The 19259-nt window shown below is 42.6% G+C and overlaps 1 protein-coding gene across 2 annotated transcripts in view; it reads left to right on the top strand.

Moving 5' to 3' along the window:
- The window catches only part of MICU3 (mitochondrial calcium uptake family member 3), a 93189-nt gene that overhangs the window by 63231 nt on the left and 10699 nt on the right, over window positions 1–19259 (top strand). For both annotated transcript variants that reach the window (XM_043970940.1, XM_043970939.1), the window contains 2 exons: window positions 14777–14877; window positions 17708–17879. In XM_043970940.1, the coding sequence (XP_043826875.1) occupies window positions 14777–14877; window positions 17708–17879 (273 nt within the window). The remainder of the gene's footprint in view (window positions 1–14776; window positions 14878–17707; window positions 17880–19259) is intronic.

Below are 19259 nucleotides of genomic sequence, written 5' to 3'. Positions count from 1 at the left end.
ACATTTGGGGGGATGCGGAGAACACCAGGAACAGTGATAGAGGACATTAGTCCAGCCCTTTATGGTGTGCTTCCTGTTGCTGGTTTTTCATTGTATCTTCACCAGAGCTGCAACCAGCAGGCAATGCACCTAGTATGAAACCCATCTTACAGATGAGGGAGGTGTGGTACAAAGGGAAGAGCACCGGGTTTGGGCTCAGAGTTGGGGGGGGGTGGAACCCTAGCTAGGCAGTCTGTGGATGAGACCTTGGGCGGGTCACTGATTTCTCTGTCCACTGGTATGGGAGGAAGGAACAGGGGGCTTTGGAATGCCTCTGATTCTGGGGGTCCTACAACATGCAGACGAAATAAAGGGAAGAGAAAGATATTCACGAAAGAAAATGAGTCTGTCCTTTCCGGAGAATGATTTTTGTCCCCAGTGATACCACTGCTGGGTCTGTTTCCCAAAGAGATCAGAGAAAAAGGGGAAGGACCCGTGTGTACAAAAGTACTTCTAGCAGCTCCTTTTGTGGTGGCAAAGAAGTGAAAATCAAAGGGATGCCCGTCAATTGGGGAGTGACTAAACAAGCTGTGGTGTATGAATGCTGTAAGAAATGATGAAGGGGATAATTTCAGAGAGACCTGGGAGGACTTATATGAACTGATGCAAAATGAAGTGAACATAGTACAGCAATATTGTAATGAAGACCAACTGTAAAAGACTTAGCAACCCTGATCAATCCAACAACCCACCTCAGCTCCAAAGGACGTGATATAAAACGCTCTCTCCCCACCTCCAACTAGAGAACTGACGGACTCAAAACGCGCACTGATGCGCTGCTGCTGCTGTTGCTTCCTTTATTCTTCTTGATTTTTTAGGACATAGATAATGTGGAAATATGTTTTGCATGATGTCATATGTATAATGAGTGGCATGTTTCTTCCCTTCTCGATGAGTGGGGGAGGGATGGTGGGAGGGAGAGAATTTGGAACTGAAAATAAAAATCAAATCTCAATAAAAGAAAATAGATAGCATTTACTCTGGACTGAAGAATAAAAGGCAAGACCCAATAATTTCACACACTGTGAGAGATAGATGAGCCACATTTTAGGGCTGCCTTGAAGTGCCCTCCTCCCTCCAGTATAACTTGAAATTTCCCTAGAAGAGAGTCATACTGTGGGTTAACAATCACTCTTAAAAATGCAAGGAGCGGGGGCAGCTAGGTGACACAGTGGATAAAGCACCGGCCCTAGATTCAGGAGGACCTGAGTTCAAATTTGACCTCAGACACTTGACACTTACTAGCTATGTGACCCAAGGCAAGTCACTTAACCCTCATTGACCCACTTTAAGAAAAAAATGCAAAGAGCCATGGGAAGATTAGCATAGACTGTTCCTCCTTCATACCCCAGTGTAAAGGAGCAGCTCAGTGTAGTCAGTTGTTCTCTTGGGGGGAAGAGGTTAGAACTGACCAGGCTGCATGCGGGGCGGGGGGGGGGGGCAGGTTAAAGAGGGCCAAGGTCTGAGACGGGGCACAAAAGAGAGGAGGAAAGGAAATGGGGGGGGGGGAGGTTCCTGAAGACAACCTTGACTCACTTTGGCCTTCCGAGGGTGGTGGAATCTAAGCATTTTAAGCCAAAGCCTGGGTAAAAGAAAGTGTTAGCTTCAGGGGAGAGTGTGACTCCCTAGGGTGTGCTGTGGAGAGCAGCAAGCCGGGTAGATGAAGGCCTGGCTTCCAGCCCTCCCTGACTCCGATGGCTGCATGACTGCCATTGAGTTTGCCCAACCCAGGAGTTCCTTGCACTAATCCCTATCCCTCTGCCATTGTTTATCCTTTTCATGGTGGAGCAGTGCACTGGCAACATAGGTCAGGAAAAAAAGCCCTGTTTCCTTACACTAAGAGGCTTTGTGTATGCCCCTTTAAGGGACAAAGTCTTAGAAATAGCAGTGCGCTGTCCAGCCTCTGACCCCAACATCCATCTGTCTCTGATCCTGGCCTTACCACCCAAGTGGTGAGGAAGGAATGAGTTCCCCACCCACACAGCTCTCTGATCCAGCTCCAGTCTGGTGCTTGTCCCCATTCCCTGGCCAAGGGCCTCACCTTCCCGTGCCAATAGCAAACCTCTCTTCAGCTCTTCCCAGCAGTTTTTATGAAATCCATTTGGAGGTAAACATGGATTTTAATGTGGAAAAGTCTAATGTCAAAGAAGGCCCTTGTGAAGTGAGCCCAGTCACCCCTTCTTGCCCACTCTGCAGGACAGATAGACGTACCTGGTAGACCTGCCATCCACCATGAGCCTGGCACCCAGCGCCAACGACCATCTGGTCTGGGCTAAGGAAAAGCAAACCCATGAGCCAAAGTTTGTGGACTTTATGGAGAGGCCAAGCTCCTGAGGGCAGGAAAGAGAAAGCTTACTATCCAAAGCTGTATCACATTGAGTTTGAGATGGTCAGAACCCTTGAAAGGCCGCATAGCTGACTTGTTCATGTCCTGTGCCTTCAGGCTGCCGCTAAGCTACTGTGTACTGGTGAATTGCATTTTCAGGGTCTCCGTTTGTTCCGCAACGTCTTGAAAACCTGCTCCTAAGCACATTTTTGTTCATTACAAACCCCAAACTGATTAAGATTTTCCAGGTAATTATTTTTCAATATTGGTGACTAATTTGAGTAGGGATCTAGCCAGGGCTCTAGGCCCAGAGCTAGATGTAACCCTAGGGGTTTGGAGAACCCCAGAAGAGCCCTGTTTTAATGTCTAGATTTAGCTGTCCCACAGATTAAAGCACATCCCCTTAAGCACAGCTACCTACTGTAATTTCCCAAAGGCCTGTATTTAATTTGGAACAGAACAGGACCTCATCCACCGTCTTCCAATATTACTTTACCATGGGCTTTGCAGCTTCCCAAGTACAGAGCCGATCTGAAATGCCAGGTTCTGCTCAGAGGTCCAGTTCTCATTGTCATTCCTTAGACAAATTTTAGCGATGAAGCCAGTTCATCTGAATGGATAAGAGCCTGTAAAGTCACCATTTCTGTCCAAAGGCCTCTCGATTACTTTCATTTCTGTACTCAAATTTGAATCAGCAATAGAGCGTCCATATGCCTTTGGAGGTTGGGACCTGCTTGTATTTTATTTTTGCAATTATTTTAAGGAAATTAGATCAAAGCCAAGTGAGATAATCCCCTTCTGTGAAAATAGCATCTGGGGTTCTTTTGTGGTTTAGGTGTCTTTTTGTCAGGAAAACACCTGAATTCATTTGCTTCTAACAACAAGCAGCAGAATCAAAGGGCTCAAGTCTCTGGTTTTGTCTCACCCTTTATGGGACTGAAGTTATATAATGCCGTGAGGGTACAGAGACCGTGGGGATGGTTTTCGGTGACTTGGGTCTGTGCTCTGTTTCACCGAATGAAAAAGTGTTTTCACCATTTCCATTTGCTCATTTTTTTCTGATGTCAAACTGGAGATCATGGTTCTGTGGATCTGGATTAGCTGGATCAATGCAACCTAAATCTAATAAGATTGTGATGATGAAAGCCTGTAAGGAAAGATCTGATATGCTCAGGAGCCATGAGAAAAGCTGCTTCAATGAGGTCATTGTTGAAAAGTTGTTGAAAATAAAGCCATCTACATTTCAGTGGATTATGGCCTGAAGCAGAGGGCTCTGCCACACTGGGAGAGCATCAGGCAGCCCCTGCTGTTTCTGAGTTCACTGAGTTTCAGTGTTCTTGTAATCTCTGATTTCAAGGAAACACCACAGGTTCTCAGACCCAGGTTACTCTTCATTGGTGCTAAAATGAAAAACACATGAAGGAGAATTACCACATAAGAAATCAATATTATCATTAAGCCAAAGAACTATTTTGTCCTTCTTCTCCAGCCGTTTGCTAGCTTAACAAAAGTCTTGGACCATCAGAAACGGGAAGTGATGGAAGTTTGCCTTCAGGATCTTCTGCTTCCTTTCCTGCCCCAGGCTTCCAAATCCCTCTAAATGATTACGTATCCCACCCACTCCAATACTTCTGCCAAGATGGGGTCACAAAGAGTTGGGCACAACTGAAATGACTAAGCAACAACAATAACAAAAATATTAATAGTTAATATGCTATATTAGCTCTCCCATGGCTCATTGCATTTTTCAAGACTACATTGTTAACCCAAGGTATGAATCTCTGCTTGTGAAATCTCATCAGATATTTTTGAGGGAGGAAGGCACTCCCTGATAGCTCTAAAATATAGCTGGTTCATCCCTAGCAGGCATACTGAGTGGATATTATTGGAATTGTGGGAATTTTCTTAAGTTCAAAGAAAAAGCTATTCATTTTCATTCTTTGATTTCTTTTACATCTCTTCAGGATAATGGATTACACTATAATAACTATAATGCAGTTATTCCCCTCATTTAATATATTCTTCTTAAGATCTCCTATTTGCCACAGATTTTTTAAATGTGCTATGCATGTATTATACATGTATATGCTGAACAGAGGCAGAGTCAGATCCAACAGCAGCTCGGCCCTCTGCAAACATTCTCTTGACTAATGGTCCTAATAAGGCACAACCTTAGTCCAGGAACCAAGACACTGGCAGAAATTGGAAAAAAACTGGACAAAATAAACCCCATCTCTATCGAAGACCTTGTTATCAATGCAGCTGTGAGCTCTAGAGAAGATTAAAGGCTCTCAGAAGGGTGAGGAGAAGAGTCAGCTAAATCGGTTCCATGGGGAACCCAAGACAAGAAATGGTTCTTTTTAAATAGTATTTTCTTTTTTCCAATCACATAGAAAGACAATTTTGAACATTCATTTAAAAAAAAAATTAGTTCCAAATTTTTCTTCCTCCCCCCTTCCTAAAATAGCAAACAATTTGACATAGATTATATATGCGCAATCATGTAAAACCTATTTCCATATTACCTATGTTGTAAAAGAAGAAACAGATCAAAAAGAAAGCACACACGCAAAATAAAGTGAAAATAGTATACTTCTGTCTGCATTCAGGCTTTGTCAGTTCCCTCTCTGGAGGTGAAGAGCATTTTCCATCAGGAGTCCTTTGGAAGGGACGAGCCAAGTCATTCACAACCGATCACCTGTGTACAATGTTGTCCTGGTTCTGCTCGCTCTACTTTGCATCAGTTCCCATAAGGCTTTCAGGTTTTTCTGAAATCCTCCTGACCATCATTCCTTGTAGCATGACAGTGTTCCATTACGTTCATGTGCCACAACAAGGAGAAACATTTCAAGAGCAATTTGCCCTGACCTTGCAGTGCTCACAATGAGCACACTGACCCCCATGACAATAATTACATGTTAAACACCCAAATCCTTTTCAGATGACGGACAAACTTCTCCAAACTACACAAGATGCTCCAACCTGAGTTTTTATTGGTGCCCGCTGTGTCCTAGATACTTGGTCACTTCCATGCAAAAGTGATCACAGGAGGACATTGACAACATGGATCATATTTCCCAGTGTGGCCAGTGCTGCAGATTAGCTTTGCTTCACTGGACTTCTTTGTCACATGGGCAACCCCTTCTACTACAAGTGAGAGTCACTAAGAAGTGGCATCAGTGTCATGGAAGGGCAGGCATGAATGAATGAAAGGGTTTTGGTCTTGTTTTAAAGAAAACATGGGGGGCAGCTAGGTGGCACAGTGGATAGAGCACCGGCCCTGGAGTCAGGAGGACCTGAGTTCAAATTCGGTCTCAGACACTTAACACTTACTAGCTGTGTGACCCTGGGCAAGTCACTTAACCCCAATTGCCTCACTAAAAAAAAAAAAAGAAAGAAAACATGGGCTAGAACCAAGAAATAACTAGACCAGAGACTCCAAGGTTAGCTAGATGTGTCATGTCCGTTATAACCACTTGCTCAAAGAAGAGAATTGAATACATGGATGAATAAAGCATTTATGAAGCACATACTTTGTGCCAAGCACTGTGTTAGAAAACTGGGTATAATGAGCAGTGAACAACAAGGTGAACCAAGATCTTGATGCAAAGGGGCTTGTTAAGGGTTAAAATTCTAGCTAAACTGTCTAAAATATCTAATGAGTGGTCGCCAATAAATTATAAGCTTTAGCAAGAGTTAGACTTTTAAGCGTTTATTAAGGAGAATAAGAATTTGGTAAAGAGAGAGAGAAAGGCCTAGATTCCTATCTATTAAAGGGAGAGCACATTTCTAGCTCCCTTCTCCGCCAGCGTCCTCAGGAAAGAGCCCGAGACTGAGCGCCAGTCTCTTCCTTCCTCCTCCCACTAGCCCGCGTCACTTCCTGACTCCTGGTCTTGCCCTCAAAGACCTTCCCTTCATGGGCAGAACTCTTCTACAGTAAGTATCCAGCAGGTGGCGTTATTCCAATCGTTACAGTCCCCCCTGTTGTTCCTCAAGAAACAAAATGTTTCCTTGACGGAACAGTAAAAAGAATATAATAACTATTGCTAACTAATAATATGTGAACAACAATATAGAAAAGGAAGAGAGGAAAGTTTTGTCCAGAGGGGCGATTTTTTTTTTGTCCTCATGAACCGACGCTTTGACATTAGTCTTGCAAAGGGAGGGCCTCTGCAGAGAATACATGTTACAGATGGTGTATATTATAACAGAAAGAGAAAAAAAACAACAAATCAAAACTGTTCATTTAAAGTCTCTGAAAGTCTTTTCTCAGATGTCCTCTAGGTGTAGTCGTGGAATAGAAGTCTTTTCAGGGGTTGATGTGTGGATGCTGGTAATCAGCCAGGAAAATTTCCTACAAAATTGAGCTTAACACAACTTTAAAATAGCTTTGTCAATAATCAAATCAAACAATGAAAGTTCTCAAAAACATGTCTAAGGGAATTCAGAATCTTAGTTGTTACACATGAAACATATAATAAAACAAAAATTGAAACATTCTTTAAAATTATAATATTACTATAGTCCCCCCCTTATGGAGGGTAATTGAGAAGATAATTGCTGTGATATTAATTTTTAAAAATAATTTTTATCTTTGTTTCATCATTTTTTGCATCATCTGCCTAATTATCCTCATGCCATTATGAGAAATTAAAAAATCTAATATAATTGGTAACAGGTGTCAAGGCCAAATTCAACACTGTATTTATCATGACACCTGAGATAATTATGGGGGTTACCATAAAAGAACAGAGAAATGATGGGATATGAGCATTCCCACACTTGAGCAATATATACTGCCCATGCAGTATGCCAGGCTTAAAATAGGTGGATGGAATATATGTCCATGCCACCGAACATATTGGAGGAAACTGAGTCAGACTTAATCAGATGCATGGGATTGAGATGGTCCATGGCATCAGGCATATAGGAGGGAGCATAGAAGCCAGGTGTAGAAGTGAGATGGGTGGGATCAATACTTCCAGCCATCTGTACAATATTGTGGGGAAAAATAAAATAAAATATTAAACCAAGAGAATCCAACCTCAACATTTGTCAAAAGCCGTTCCCTCGGCCATACCTTGACTTCATGCATGTCTCCCCTCATGTGACAGTTCAGTGTCTGCTCTTGCATGTATTCCTCTTGTGATTGGATGGCATCTTGGCCAACTGGCATCTGATAACTCAGAATAAAGGCAATTAATGTCTTAAATGATAAGTTCCCATAATCCAAGTCTCATATGGATTTAAAAATTGAGGATAATAAATGATTGCAAAAAATGTGAATACATCTTGACTCAGAACACAATATATAATTATGCAACAATTTCAAATAATACCCCTTTTTTAAAACTTAGTATACAATTACTTTTTGAAAAATCTGAACATATTTAAATACAAGTTAAAGCACAACACAATTCTAAAGAAAACTTTTTTTGAAAAAAGAAAACTTTTAAAAACATTCCCCTCTTTTTTTTTAAAAATATGCTTATCAAAAATAATACTTCTAGAATCAATTTACACTTGCCATGGCAACCAATTTGCCAAGGAAATGCTTTAAAGAGTTTGATCAAATAATCAGTTGAGAAAAAATAACAAACACAAACAACTCAGAATATGGGAGCACAATACTCCTAGAATTAACATTGTATTATGAAATCAAAACCATCTTGCAATGTTTCAAAATTAGAGATGAATAAATAGAAAAAAATACACATGGAACAATAAAAGACAATGAAATTCAAACTAGGGAAATCTAAATGAATATGAACTTAATATTAATAAGAGTATTATAAAATATAAACTTGATCATATGACTATAAAAAGCTTTACAAATATTCTCCTTGTTTTAGAAACTAAGTATAAGACACAATCTCAAAAGCATGAAAATCTCTATGAAAATAAACCCATACCATTAATTTCAAAATGTATATATAATAGCATAGAAATCCTATGTAACCTCTGAACTGATACTATTACTCTGAGTGAATTCAGAACACTTTTGATTCTGATATCTAAAATCCCCAATACTCATATCAATACCTTGCCCCTTACTTCTACATTTCTGTACAATATATACCCTTCCATGGCAAAAGAAGCAGAGTCTTGAACTATGTTGATGATTGTCATTCTTATACAGCTTAAATTTTTCTTCTTTAACCCCTCTATATTGTCTGTCAGTCTTTTCACCATACAAATGCTTTATGATATTACTAATTAAAGACAAAAGCAGGTTAGCAAAATTATGAACAAAACGAGCATATCTGGAATTTAAAGGGCTTTCTAAGGTTGTCTCAGAAGCACAGCCAGGCCGGGGAAGGGCTGAGCCTGAAGCTGCAAATGTAGTTAGAGAAAGTTGCGCATGAGCATTAGATCTCTGGACTTCTCAGGCCTGGGAAGCAATGGGCTTGGCCATGGGAGGAGTAGAGGGTGGGGTCTGGAGAGGAGGGGAGGGACCAGAGCAATTTGAATCAGACTTGATTTTGAACTCAGGCCTGGATTCCTCTTCCCCCACTTTGCCTCCAGGTGCTAGGGGATTAAAAGCTTCTAGAGGGTGGGTCATTGCCTCCAGGCATGCAAAATTAGAGCAACAATTACTGTTAGAACTGGGAAAAGCTGCGGGAATCTCTTCAGGTTTCTCTGAAAAAGCATGGTTGGGAGAGGGGGAGATATTTCTTTGTGGGAGTACATTGCTGGCTCTTCTAACAAAAATAAAAAGAAAAATAGAAAATCCACAAAAACAAAGCATTAACATGATCTTATCTCCCATTTGTCTGGTTAAACAGACTAAAATCAAAAATAGGATAATTAGGGAGTTTAAAAGGTCCATTTGAAAAAATTTAAAGGGAAAACACCAGGCAATTCAGCAGTACTTAAGATTTAAAGGGTTAGGGTAGGGAAAATTTCTTACCCAACCGGAAGATCAGAAGTGAGGTTCAGCTTTCCTCTTCGTGGTCAGCCATCTGTTAAGGGTTAAAATTCTAGCTAAACTGTCTAAAATATCTAATGAGTGGTCGCCAATAAATTATAAGCTTTAGCAAGAGTTAGACTTTTAAGCATTTATTAAGGAGAATAAGAATTTGGTAAAGAGAGAGAGAAAGGCCTAGATTCCTATCTATTAAAGGGAGAGCACATTTCTAGCTCCCTTCTCCGCCAGCGTCCTCAGGAAAGAGCCCGAGACTGAGCGCCAGTCTCTTCCTTCCTCCTCCCACTAGCCCGCGTCACTTCCTGACTCCTGGTCTTGCCCTCAAAGACCTTCCCTTCATGGGCAGAACTCTTCTACAGTAAGTATCCAGCAGGTGGCGTCATTCCAATCGTTACAGTCTGATTCACCTTTGAGTATCAGGGATATTTTGTGGGGAAAGATCCATGACTGGGAAAGGATGTACATGTTCCAAGAACTCAGGAGTCAAAAGGAATCGTGTGGTGATTCTGAGGGTGACAGGGGAGGGAAGAAAGTAGAACAATCCATGAAGAAGATATAGCCCTGTGAGGGAAGAAGCATGGGAAGAGTGTTTAGTTGATCAGGTCAGTAGAGCCAAAAACAAAAGTAGTACCACCATCAGAGTATACTAGAGACCATTTGGACAGAAAGAAGAGATGAATGGCAACTAGAAACAGCTGACAGCCTGGCATCCAGCAGTCAGTCAATAAGCATTTATTAAGTGCCTGCTGTGTGCAGGCACAGCGCTAATCCTGGTCCTGAAGGAGCTCACAGTCTGATAAGGGAGACAAATAAACTATATACATGATAAATGGAGGGCACTAGACTTAAGAGGGATTGAGAAAGCTTTGTTGCAGAAGGCAGGATTTCATCCGGACATAGAAGAAGCCGGTAGTTAGGACAGAGGAGGGAGAGTGTTCCAGGAATGGGGGACAGGCAGATAAAATATCAGGGCTGAGAGATGGAGTGTGTTGTTCATAGAGCAGCCAGGAGCCTGTGCAAACAGAAGAGAATATGTCAGGGAGTAAGGTATAAGAAAACTGGGAAGCGAGGAGGGGGCTGGGTCTGGAGGGCTTTAAACTCCAAACAGAGCATTGTCTAATTTGATTCTGGAGGCAATGGGGAGCCACTGGAGTTTAGGGAGTAGGGAGGGGACATGGCCAGATTACCCACCCACAGCCATTGCCAGGGGTGGGGTGATTGGGGCTAGAAGGATGACAAAATGGGATGAGGAAATGTAATTTTCTAGAATCTGCTGCAGGATTTTTTACTAAAAGAGCAGCTCACCATTTTTTTTACCTTCATAAATGATAATTTCCTCATCTCAAAAGTTTAGCAAACAATACCGAAAATTTCTATTCTAGATATTTATTTTTCATCCACATGAAGGAATTACTCACCACAGTGAAAATGCTGGGAAGCTTGGGGAGTAGTAAGAACTCCATCTTACCATTGGTGATAGAAGGAAGCCAGGAATCACCTGGTGTGTACCCTACATGTACAGAGTGCATTTCTTAAAGGGAAGATAGGACTCCATATACTTAAAATTCCATAGCAGAAATTGTCCCAGCTTTGGAGAATGACATTCAGAAGATACAAAGAAGCAATTCTAAGGAGGAAAAAGAAAGAAGGATGTTATCTAAAGAGACTAATGCATATATAGTGGGAATAAGTCAACCAGACATGAGACAGATACAGAGAACACAAGGGGAGCAGGGGCAGGCAGAGCAAGATGTCTACAATGAATACAAGGCATGGCCAGCCTCTTTAAGAGGAATGCTGAATCCTAAAGTGCAGAACAAGCTAAGGTAGGTGATGAAAGCTAAAGACAGCCAAGGGGGGGAGGGTGGGGGGGTTCCCAGGAAGAGTTTATTTTTAGCTATGCTGGGAGAAAGAGGACAGTTAGAAAGTAATAGAGCCACTACTGATAAGAGAAGGTGGAGCTGATTCATTCTTAGTATAACCAAGATTAGTAAGGACATGATAAGAAAACACCTGTTTGTCTTGGTGCAGCCAAATAGCCTGACCCCAATGAGCCGTGGCCACAGGGACTGAAAAACTAGGAGTTGTGATTGCAGAACCACTGTTGGGAAAAGACAACATAATATTGCCCTGATTTTTATTTCAAAAGAAAAGAGACTGTAGGGTGCAAGGTACAGTCCAGTGAACTTGACTTGGAATCTTGGCAAAAGTAAAGGAATAGAAAAAGTATAAGAAGCTGCGATGAAGGGAGAAACAAAATTAACCATCATAACCATAACGGTGAATTGAATAAACTTATCCATGAAATGGAGGAGGGTAGCTTAGAAAGCAAAATCAATCCATAACCTACAAGAAATCACGAACTCAGATAAGACAACAGTAAAAATATAGTCATGGTTAAAAGAGAGAAACAGGGAATGTATATTATGCTTAAAGGTTTTTGTTGTTGTTTTCAGTCATTTCGGTCATGTCCAACTCTTCATGACCCCAATTTGGATTTGGGGCAGGGTAAAAATATAGGAGTAGTTTGCCATGACCTCCAGCTCATTTTACAGATGAGGAAACAGAGGCAAACAGGGTTTTGGTGACTTGCCTAAGGTCACATATTGTCTGAGGCCAGATTTTAACTCAGGTCTTCCTTACTCCAGGTCTGGCATTCTATACACAGCCCATTTTGAAAAGTACTATACACAATAATGAAGTAGTATCAATACTTAATATCTATGTACTAAATGGCATAGCATCCAAGTACTTAAAGGAAAAATTAATCTCATTACAAAGGGAAATGGACAACAAAATTATGATATTTGAGGACCTCAATGTGCCCCTTTCATGGCTAGACATTTAACAAAAAAGATAAACAAGAATAAATTTAGGGACCTGAATAGAATTTCAGAAATGCTAGATTTGATAAATATCCAGTGGTTACTGAGTGGGAATAGAAAGAAATGTACATAGTATCACATATAGAGCACTTTTACAAAAATTGATCCTATGCTAGGACTTGAAAACCTCATAAACAAAAGCAGAAATACTCAATAATCCTTTATTAGGTCACAATAATAATAAATTGTATTACATCATTTCTATTTAGTTAACAAATTAAAATCAATAAGAAGCATTTGAAGAAAAGACTCAAATTTAGGAGGATATTAAGTAATTTCATTCTACAGAATTGTAACAACTGTATGTCTGCCATGCCTGTAGTGTAGCCCCTCATCACTTCTGCCTCTTGGACTCCCAGGCTGCCTTCAAGGTTCTTGCCAAGAGCCGTCTCCTGGGGGAATCCTTTCCTGAGCTTCCTGCTTATTGATGATATCTCCCTCTTCTCTGAATTATTGCATTACATTGATTTAGGTACATCCTGAATCTCACCACCAACAACTCCTCCCCACCCCAGAATACTATCAGCTCCATGAAGGTGGGATCTTCCTTTACACAGAGCTTTTGTTGTTGTTCACTCGTTTCCATCTCTTTGTGACCCCATTCGGGGTTTCCTTGGCAAAGATGTTGGAGTGGCTTAGCATCTCCTTTTCCAGCTCATATTACAGATGGGGAAACTGAGGCAAACAGGATGAAGTGACTTGCCCAGAGTTAGTGTCTGAGGCTGGATTTGAACTCAGGAAGATGAATTTTCCTGACTCCAAGCCTGGCACCCTGTCCACTGCAGCACTCCTTAACTGCCCTGCACAGAGTTTTTTACAAGCCTAATAAATGCTTGTTGAACATACAGGCATGACAGATGGAGAACGTATTTGACCCAGAAATGATTACGAGAAGGTGCTGAGGCTACATCAATTGGAGAAATGTGTGTTAAGTGGCCAAAAACTGCTTACTGACCCTGGAGCCCTTCTTGAATATCAGTATTTTCCAAGGTTAACTCTTAGGCTCTGAGGCATAGGAAACCACAATTTAGGATCTTAGAATCTTTGATGAAGGCCTGGGAGGGACCTCAGAATCCCACTAGTCCAGGCCCCTGACATTACAGTCCAGGAAACTGAGGCCCAGAGAGGGAAGGTATCTCACCATTGTCTTTATGGGTAGTAATCATCAGAGATGGGATTTGAACCCAGGTCCTCTGATTCAGAAGCAAAGCTCTTTTACTGCACTGACTACCAGGAGGAGTAACCCAATCATCAGGGAAAGAAGCCCATTTGAAATATGCAATCCCAGCTGTTTTCCACAGAGTCAGAATTTACTAGAGAACTGTCAGTGTTTCCATGCTTTTTAACATATCCCAGAAGAGCAGAGGAGGTGTCACAATCACTTCTACCTTAGGAACTTGCTAGTTCACACCTTCAGTTATGCCGCAGAACATTTGGTCAGAGGCCACATGAAACAACATGGGAATCTGACAGACTTGTTTTCTTCTCATGCGAGTCAAACTCAGTGACAAGTAACTATATGCAGATCTTCACATTTGCCTGAATTCATAGTCTCCATGGAGCTGGTACAGGGCCAGTCTTCCACAAATGTGCTTTTCCTCCATAAACTAGACTATACAAACTTACTTTACATTAAGGTTGAAATTGCTTCTCCAAACAAGGTACAAGGCAACATTAGCATCACTGGGTCTTTCTATTGAACATCTGACAACCAGACAAAATTTGTATCAGTGCCAAGGCAGAGTTCAGGCATGGCATGCATAACCTGCTCTCCTGAAATGAGGGCAGCCCTTCGGAGACTCTTTTCTTGCCTGAGGAGTTCTTGGGATCTTCTCTTTGTTGGGAAAGTTGGCTCTGTAGAAAGCTCCTGAACTGGGGACAAAAGTCTCTACTCAAAGAGAAAAAGTTCAAGCAAATGATGGAGAGAAGTGTCAGCCCCTCCAGCTAATGTTTGAACACAGATACAGCCAAATGTATCCTTTGGAAATGATCATTTTAAAAGGTTAGAGTCATTAAAGATTGTGCCAAAGAGCTTGATTTTTTTTAACTAGACCCATGATTTCGTTAGATGCAGGTTGGTGCCTGTTTGCAATTTACAGTCTTAGAGAATTCCCCTGGGGGCCCTGGGAGATTGTATTGTCCAGGGCCACACATCGAGTATGTGTTGGAGGTGGGATCAGACAGACAGAGGCCTTCCTGCTGAAGAGGCCAGCTCTCTCTTGTTTCTGGCTCTGTCTCTCCTCTCTCTGTCTCTCCCTATCTCTCTCCCATGTTCTTTTTCATTACCATGTATCCCAGATAATGTCTTTCTTTGATAAAGACCATTACTGTTAATATGCTTTAAAGTTATTGGAGATAAGATGCTCACTGAACTAGTCATTTGTTTTCCTGCTATTTTAAAATGTTTGGGCTTCCTTTTCCTTTCCATTTAGAGAATCACATTTTTACTCCACTGTTTTTCATGGTTTATATGGCCCCCATTAAAGTGTGGCTTGTTTTTAATGCTCTATGTGACCCTTATTAAAATAACCTAAGAAATAAAGAAGAATCTGTTGTTGATTTTTTTTACTAAATCTAACTTTTTTATTGTGCTGTTTGAAGCGAGCTGATGACATCACAAATTTAGTGTCAGATACTACGCTGCTTGTACACTTCTTTGGAAAGAAAGGCAAAGCCGAGCTCAACTTCGAAGACTTTTACAGGTACGATTTAATTTTTACCCTTGGAATGACAAGTGTAGATATTAAATGTTTAATAAGTGGGGAGTATCACATCATAAAGAGATATTTTATATATCTATATTCCCAGGGTCATGTAAAAATTTCTTGAGTGAAAAGGGGTCATGAGTGGAAAAAGCTTAAGAATCTGGGCCATGCCCACTCACCAGAGCACTATGCTTCTGAGTTGTGTTTTTTAAAATAAAAATCACAGACATCACGATGTCTGCTAATGGAAAGGGAAAGCACTGGCATAGTTGGCACATTTAAGACTAAAGCTTTTTAAGCTCTTTCATGAAAATGGTTTATTTTATTTTCAAAATCTAATGTGGGGCAGCTAGGTGGCACAGTGGATAGAGCACCGGCCCTGGAATCAGAAAGACCTGAGTTCAAATCCGGCCTCAGACACTTTACACTTACTGGCTGTGTGACCCTGGGCAAGTCACTTAACCCCAATTGCCTCACAAAAAAAATCTAATGTAAGGAACTTGGGGGTTGATCGTTTTAGGGCTGGTTCTGCCACTAGCTTGCTGCCTAACTTTTGACACCCATGTTCCTTACCTGCAAAATGAGGAAACGGTGCTGCCATCACTAAGGTCCCTGTAGGTACCTTCCTTTAGTTCTCTTCTGTACATTTTTTTAAATGCTATAATGCAGGGGCAGCTAGGTGGCGCAGGGGATAAAGCACCAGCCCTGGATTCAGGAGGACCTGAGTTCAAATCCAGCCAAAGACACTTGACACTAGCTGTGTGACCCTGGGCAAGTCACTTAATCCTCATTGCCCCGCAAAAATAAAATCAATAAAATAAAATGCTATAATGATCCTCTTTTCTTCCTTTTTGGCAACTCTATCATTAGTTTCCTCCTCCCCTGAATAAAGAAAAAGAAGCTAATTATAACAAATAAGCAGAGCCAAGCAAAACAAAGCACACATTTGGCACAGCCAGAATGGATGGCTAATTCTGAGCCTTTTGCCTGTCGCTCCTGATACAGTGCTCTTACCTTCCCCCTGAACCTTCCCTTGTTCCTCACTTCCCCATATGCTAGCATCACCATGATCTTTCAGGTGGCCCAAGTCTGCCGCCTCTGGGTCATATTTCCCTCCCTGTCCCCTCTCAGTCCATTGCTAGTCTTTGGCCCAGTAACTATTGGGCGTTTCATAATGGGTGCTCCTTAGAAGTCTTGGACCCACATGGCCAAAATAGAATTCACTGCCTCCTTGCCTGCCCCCCATCACCACCAAGCCCCCCTTCCCAGAAAACGTCCCCATTTCTGTTGGCACCGTCATCCTTCCAAGCTGCCAGGTCCAGCACCTCAGGATGATCCTTGAGCCCTTGCTCTCCTCATGCCAACCTAGGTCGCCCTGCTGCCTGACCTGTCTGCCCTGTGCCCACCCTGCCTCAGGCCCTCGTCACTTCACACTGGCTAGGACAAAAGCTGCCCCCACCTCAGCCCATCCCCCAGACTGCAGCCTAGGCGTAGACCTGACCCCATAAACGCCAGAGCCTCCCTCTGGCTTTTATGGTACAAAGCTGCTTCCTCTCTCTGACTTTTGAAGCCCTTTACAACGTGGCCTCTCCCTCTTTCCAGCCTCCCACCTCAGGGGTGCAGGCAAACTGACCGGCCTCTATTCATCCCGTACTTCCTTTGCCTGCCTGAAGTTCCTCCCCCCACCTCCAGAGACCCCCCCCCCACCGTAACCACCACAGACCCCTCGTGTGTATCTGTGTTTGTTCTTTCATTTTATTCCCACTCACCCAAATGTGGGCAAGCGATTTCTCCTACCAAAGGGAAGCTCCGGCAGGGCCTCTCCAAGCCTCCGAGTGGATGAGGAGGGCAGCCGCCCCAAGCTCGGACCATATCTAATCCATTCGTGTCTCACAGTCTTCAGGATCCATGGGAGGTTGCAGGCCCTCCAGTGGTATAGCCTGTAACTCTCCAGGCCTTTCCATCCCAGGCAATGCCTCAACCTTAGTGCGCTTCACTACTTCTTCAAATAGCTAAAATCATCTTCCTTTAGACTCCTATACAGAGACCCTCCCGCTCTCCTCCCCCGCCATTCCCCGCATCACTCTTAAGACTGCACAGAGGCTTATTTCACTGATGTTATTCTATACTTCGTAACTTTGGCCACAGTGAGGTCTTCCAAAGACCCATTAAAAGAGTTTCATTGCTAGTCCAATCTTTCAGGGCCTTCTTGTGGCCTCACCAATTCGAGGCCCTGACCAGAAGAAACACTTGCCAAATTAAACCATTTTTAGAATGTATATTCTTAGTTATTCAGTAAATATAATATGCTGCAAATTTATTTAAAAGGCAATAACTAGGGGGCAGCTAAGTGGCGCAGTGGATAGAGCACCGGCCCTGGAGTCAGGAGTACCTGAGTTCAAATCTGACCTCAGACACTTAACACTTACCAGCTGTGTGACCCTGGGCAAGTCACTTAACCCCAATTGCCTCACTAAAAAAATTTTAAAAATTAAAATTAAAATTAAAAAAAAGGCAATAACTAGGTTTTGTTGTTTCCTAGGTATTCAGAAACCACGCACTTGTCAGTGCCTTGATATAATTAATAAGCTGTTATTCTTGCCTAATGTTATAATAGGTGAGATTTCCTTGAACTTAATTTGTGCTTTTAGAAAATCCAGAAAAAAAAATACATTTTACTAGGCTTTGTTAAAAAAAAAAAAGTTTCTTTTCTATTAGTGTGTCTTCATGGGACTTTTCAGAAGAGAGTGACAATGGTTTGTCATTTATTATCAGGGCTTCTTTCTCAGTCTCCTTACTCATTTCTTCCATTCTGTTTGTTTGCTAGATTCATGGACAACCTGCAAACGGAGGTTCTAGAGATAGAGTTTCTTTCCTATTCCAACGGCATGAACACCATCAGCGAAGAAGACTTTGCCCGCATTCTGCTGCGATACACAAATGTGGAAAACACAGCTGTGTTTTTGGATAATGTGCGCTACAGTATGATGGAAGAAAAGGTATTTTTATTATCTTTTAGTCTCCGATTAGAAATAACCCATGGGCAGCTAGATGGCGCAGTGGATAAAGCACCAGCCCTGGATTCAGGAGGACCTGAGTTCAAATCAGGGCTCAGACACTTGACACTTACTAGCTGTGTGACCCTGGGCAAGTCATTTAACCCTCATTGCCCCACAAAAACACTGACACAGAAAGAAAGAAAGAAAGAAAGAAAGAAAGAAAGAAAGAAAGAAGAAAGAAAGAAAGAAGGAAGGAAGGAAGGAAGGAAGGAAGGAAGGAAGGAAGGAAGGAAGGAAGGAAGGAAGGAAGGAAGGAAGGAAGGAAGGAAGGAAGGAAGGAAGGAAGGAAGGAAGGAAGGAAGGAAGGAAGGAAGGAAGGAAGGAAGGAAGGAAGGAAGAAAAAGAAATAACCCACACCATAGTCTGCCTGATTCTGTAAATTTTCAGCCAGGCTCACACCAGCACAGGGAAAGCATGCACACACATAGACATTCACATATGTGCACACTCACACACTTGCACACACTCGCACACTTGCACACACATGCGCACACATACTTAAGGTTCTCCTATATTTCTTGTTTAAGCTTTGTTTTCAAATACCTGTGGGGGCGGGATGTTGTGGAATCCCCTAATGCAAACATGTGTGAGCTCTTAATGCAATGCATGGAAAACCAGCCTCTTCAGGCACCGGGGTTGTTGGCATCTGGCAAGATCTCTTTCTCCAAAGAGCCCTGCAGAGCCTGGCTGAGCCCGGCAGAGCCCGGCTGAGCCCGGCTGAGCCCTGGGCTGACACAAACGGTGCTTCTCCCAGACCAGCATCTGTTGGCATCTCTCTCTTCAGGCCCAGTTTCTTCACTTCCAGAAGAGCCACCATTACAGAGTCAGTGATGAGTGACGCATCTTATCCCCGTTAAAAAGAGAAGCCAGCCCCTGGTTTGTCCCTTTGTTGAGGAACAAACCAAACAGGCCCAGAAGTTTAGGAGCAAGGGAACCTGGAGGGACCAGGAGGAGCAGGTGACCAGCACCACTGGGGAAGGGGCAATGCATGAGGTCTGCCCCTACTGTTTTGTTTCATCAGGGATCCCGTGAAGCGGCCTTGGGGCCTTCCTCTGTCCAGTCCCAGAGGCCACATAAGCCACTCATCAGAGATCAGGAAGCAGCGGGGGCCCCTTTCTCCTCATGAAAACCAGGCAGTGTGGGAGGTGCAGGGGGAGCCTGGGGTGACCTGCTCTGGTTCACCAGGTATTCCCTAAGATTCACTTGAACACATTGGGGAGTCGGCTTAACCTGCCCAGGCACCCTGCATCCTGCTGCACTGGGGGTTCACATGGGTCTATCTTTGTTTTTAATGGTGCCCAACTCCAAGGAAGCTCAACT

The sequence above is a fragment of the Dromiciops gliroides genome, chromosome 6 (assembly GCF_019393635.1).
Source record: "Dromiciops gliroides isolate mDroGli1 chromosome 6, mDroGli1.pri, whole genome shotgun sequence".
NCBI lineage: Eukaryota > Metazoa > Chordata > Mammalia > Microbiotheria > Microbiotheriidae > Dromiciops > Dromiciops gliroides.
This window is presented reverse-complemented; position numbering and strand designations above follow the sequence as displayed.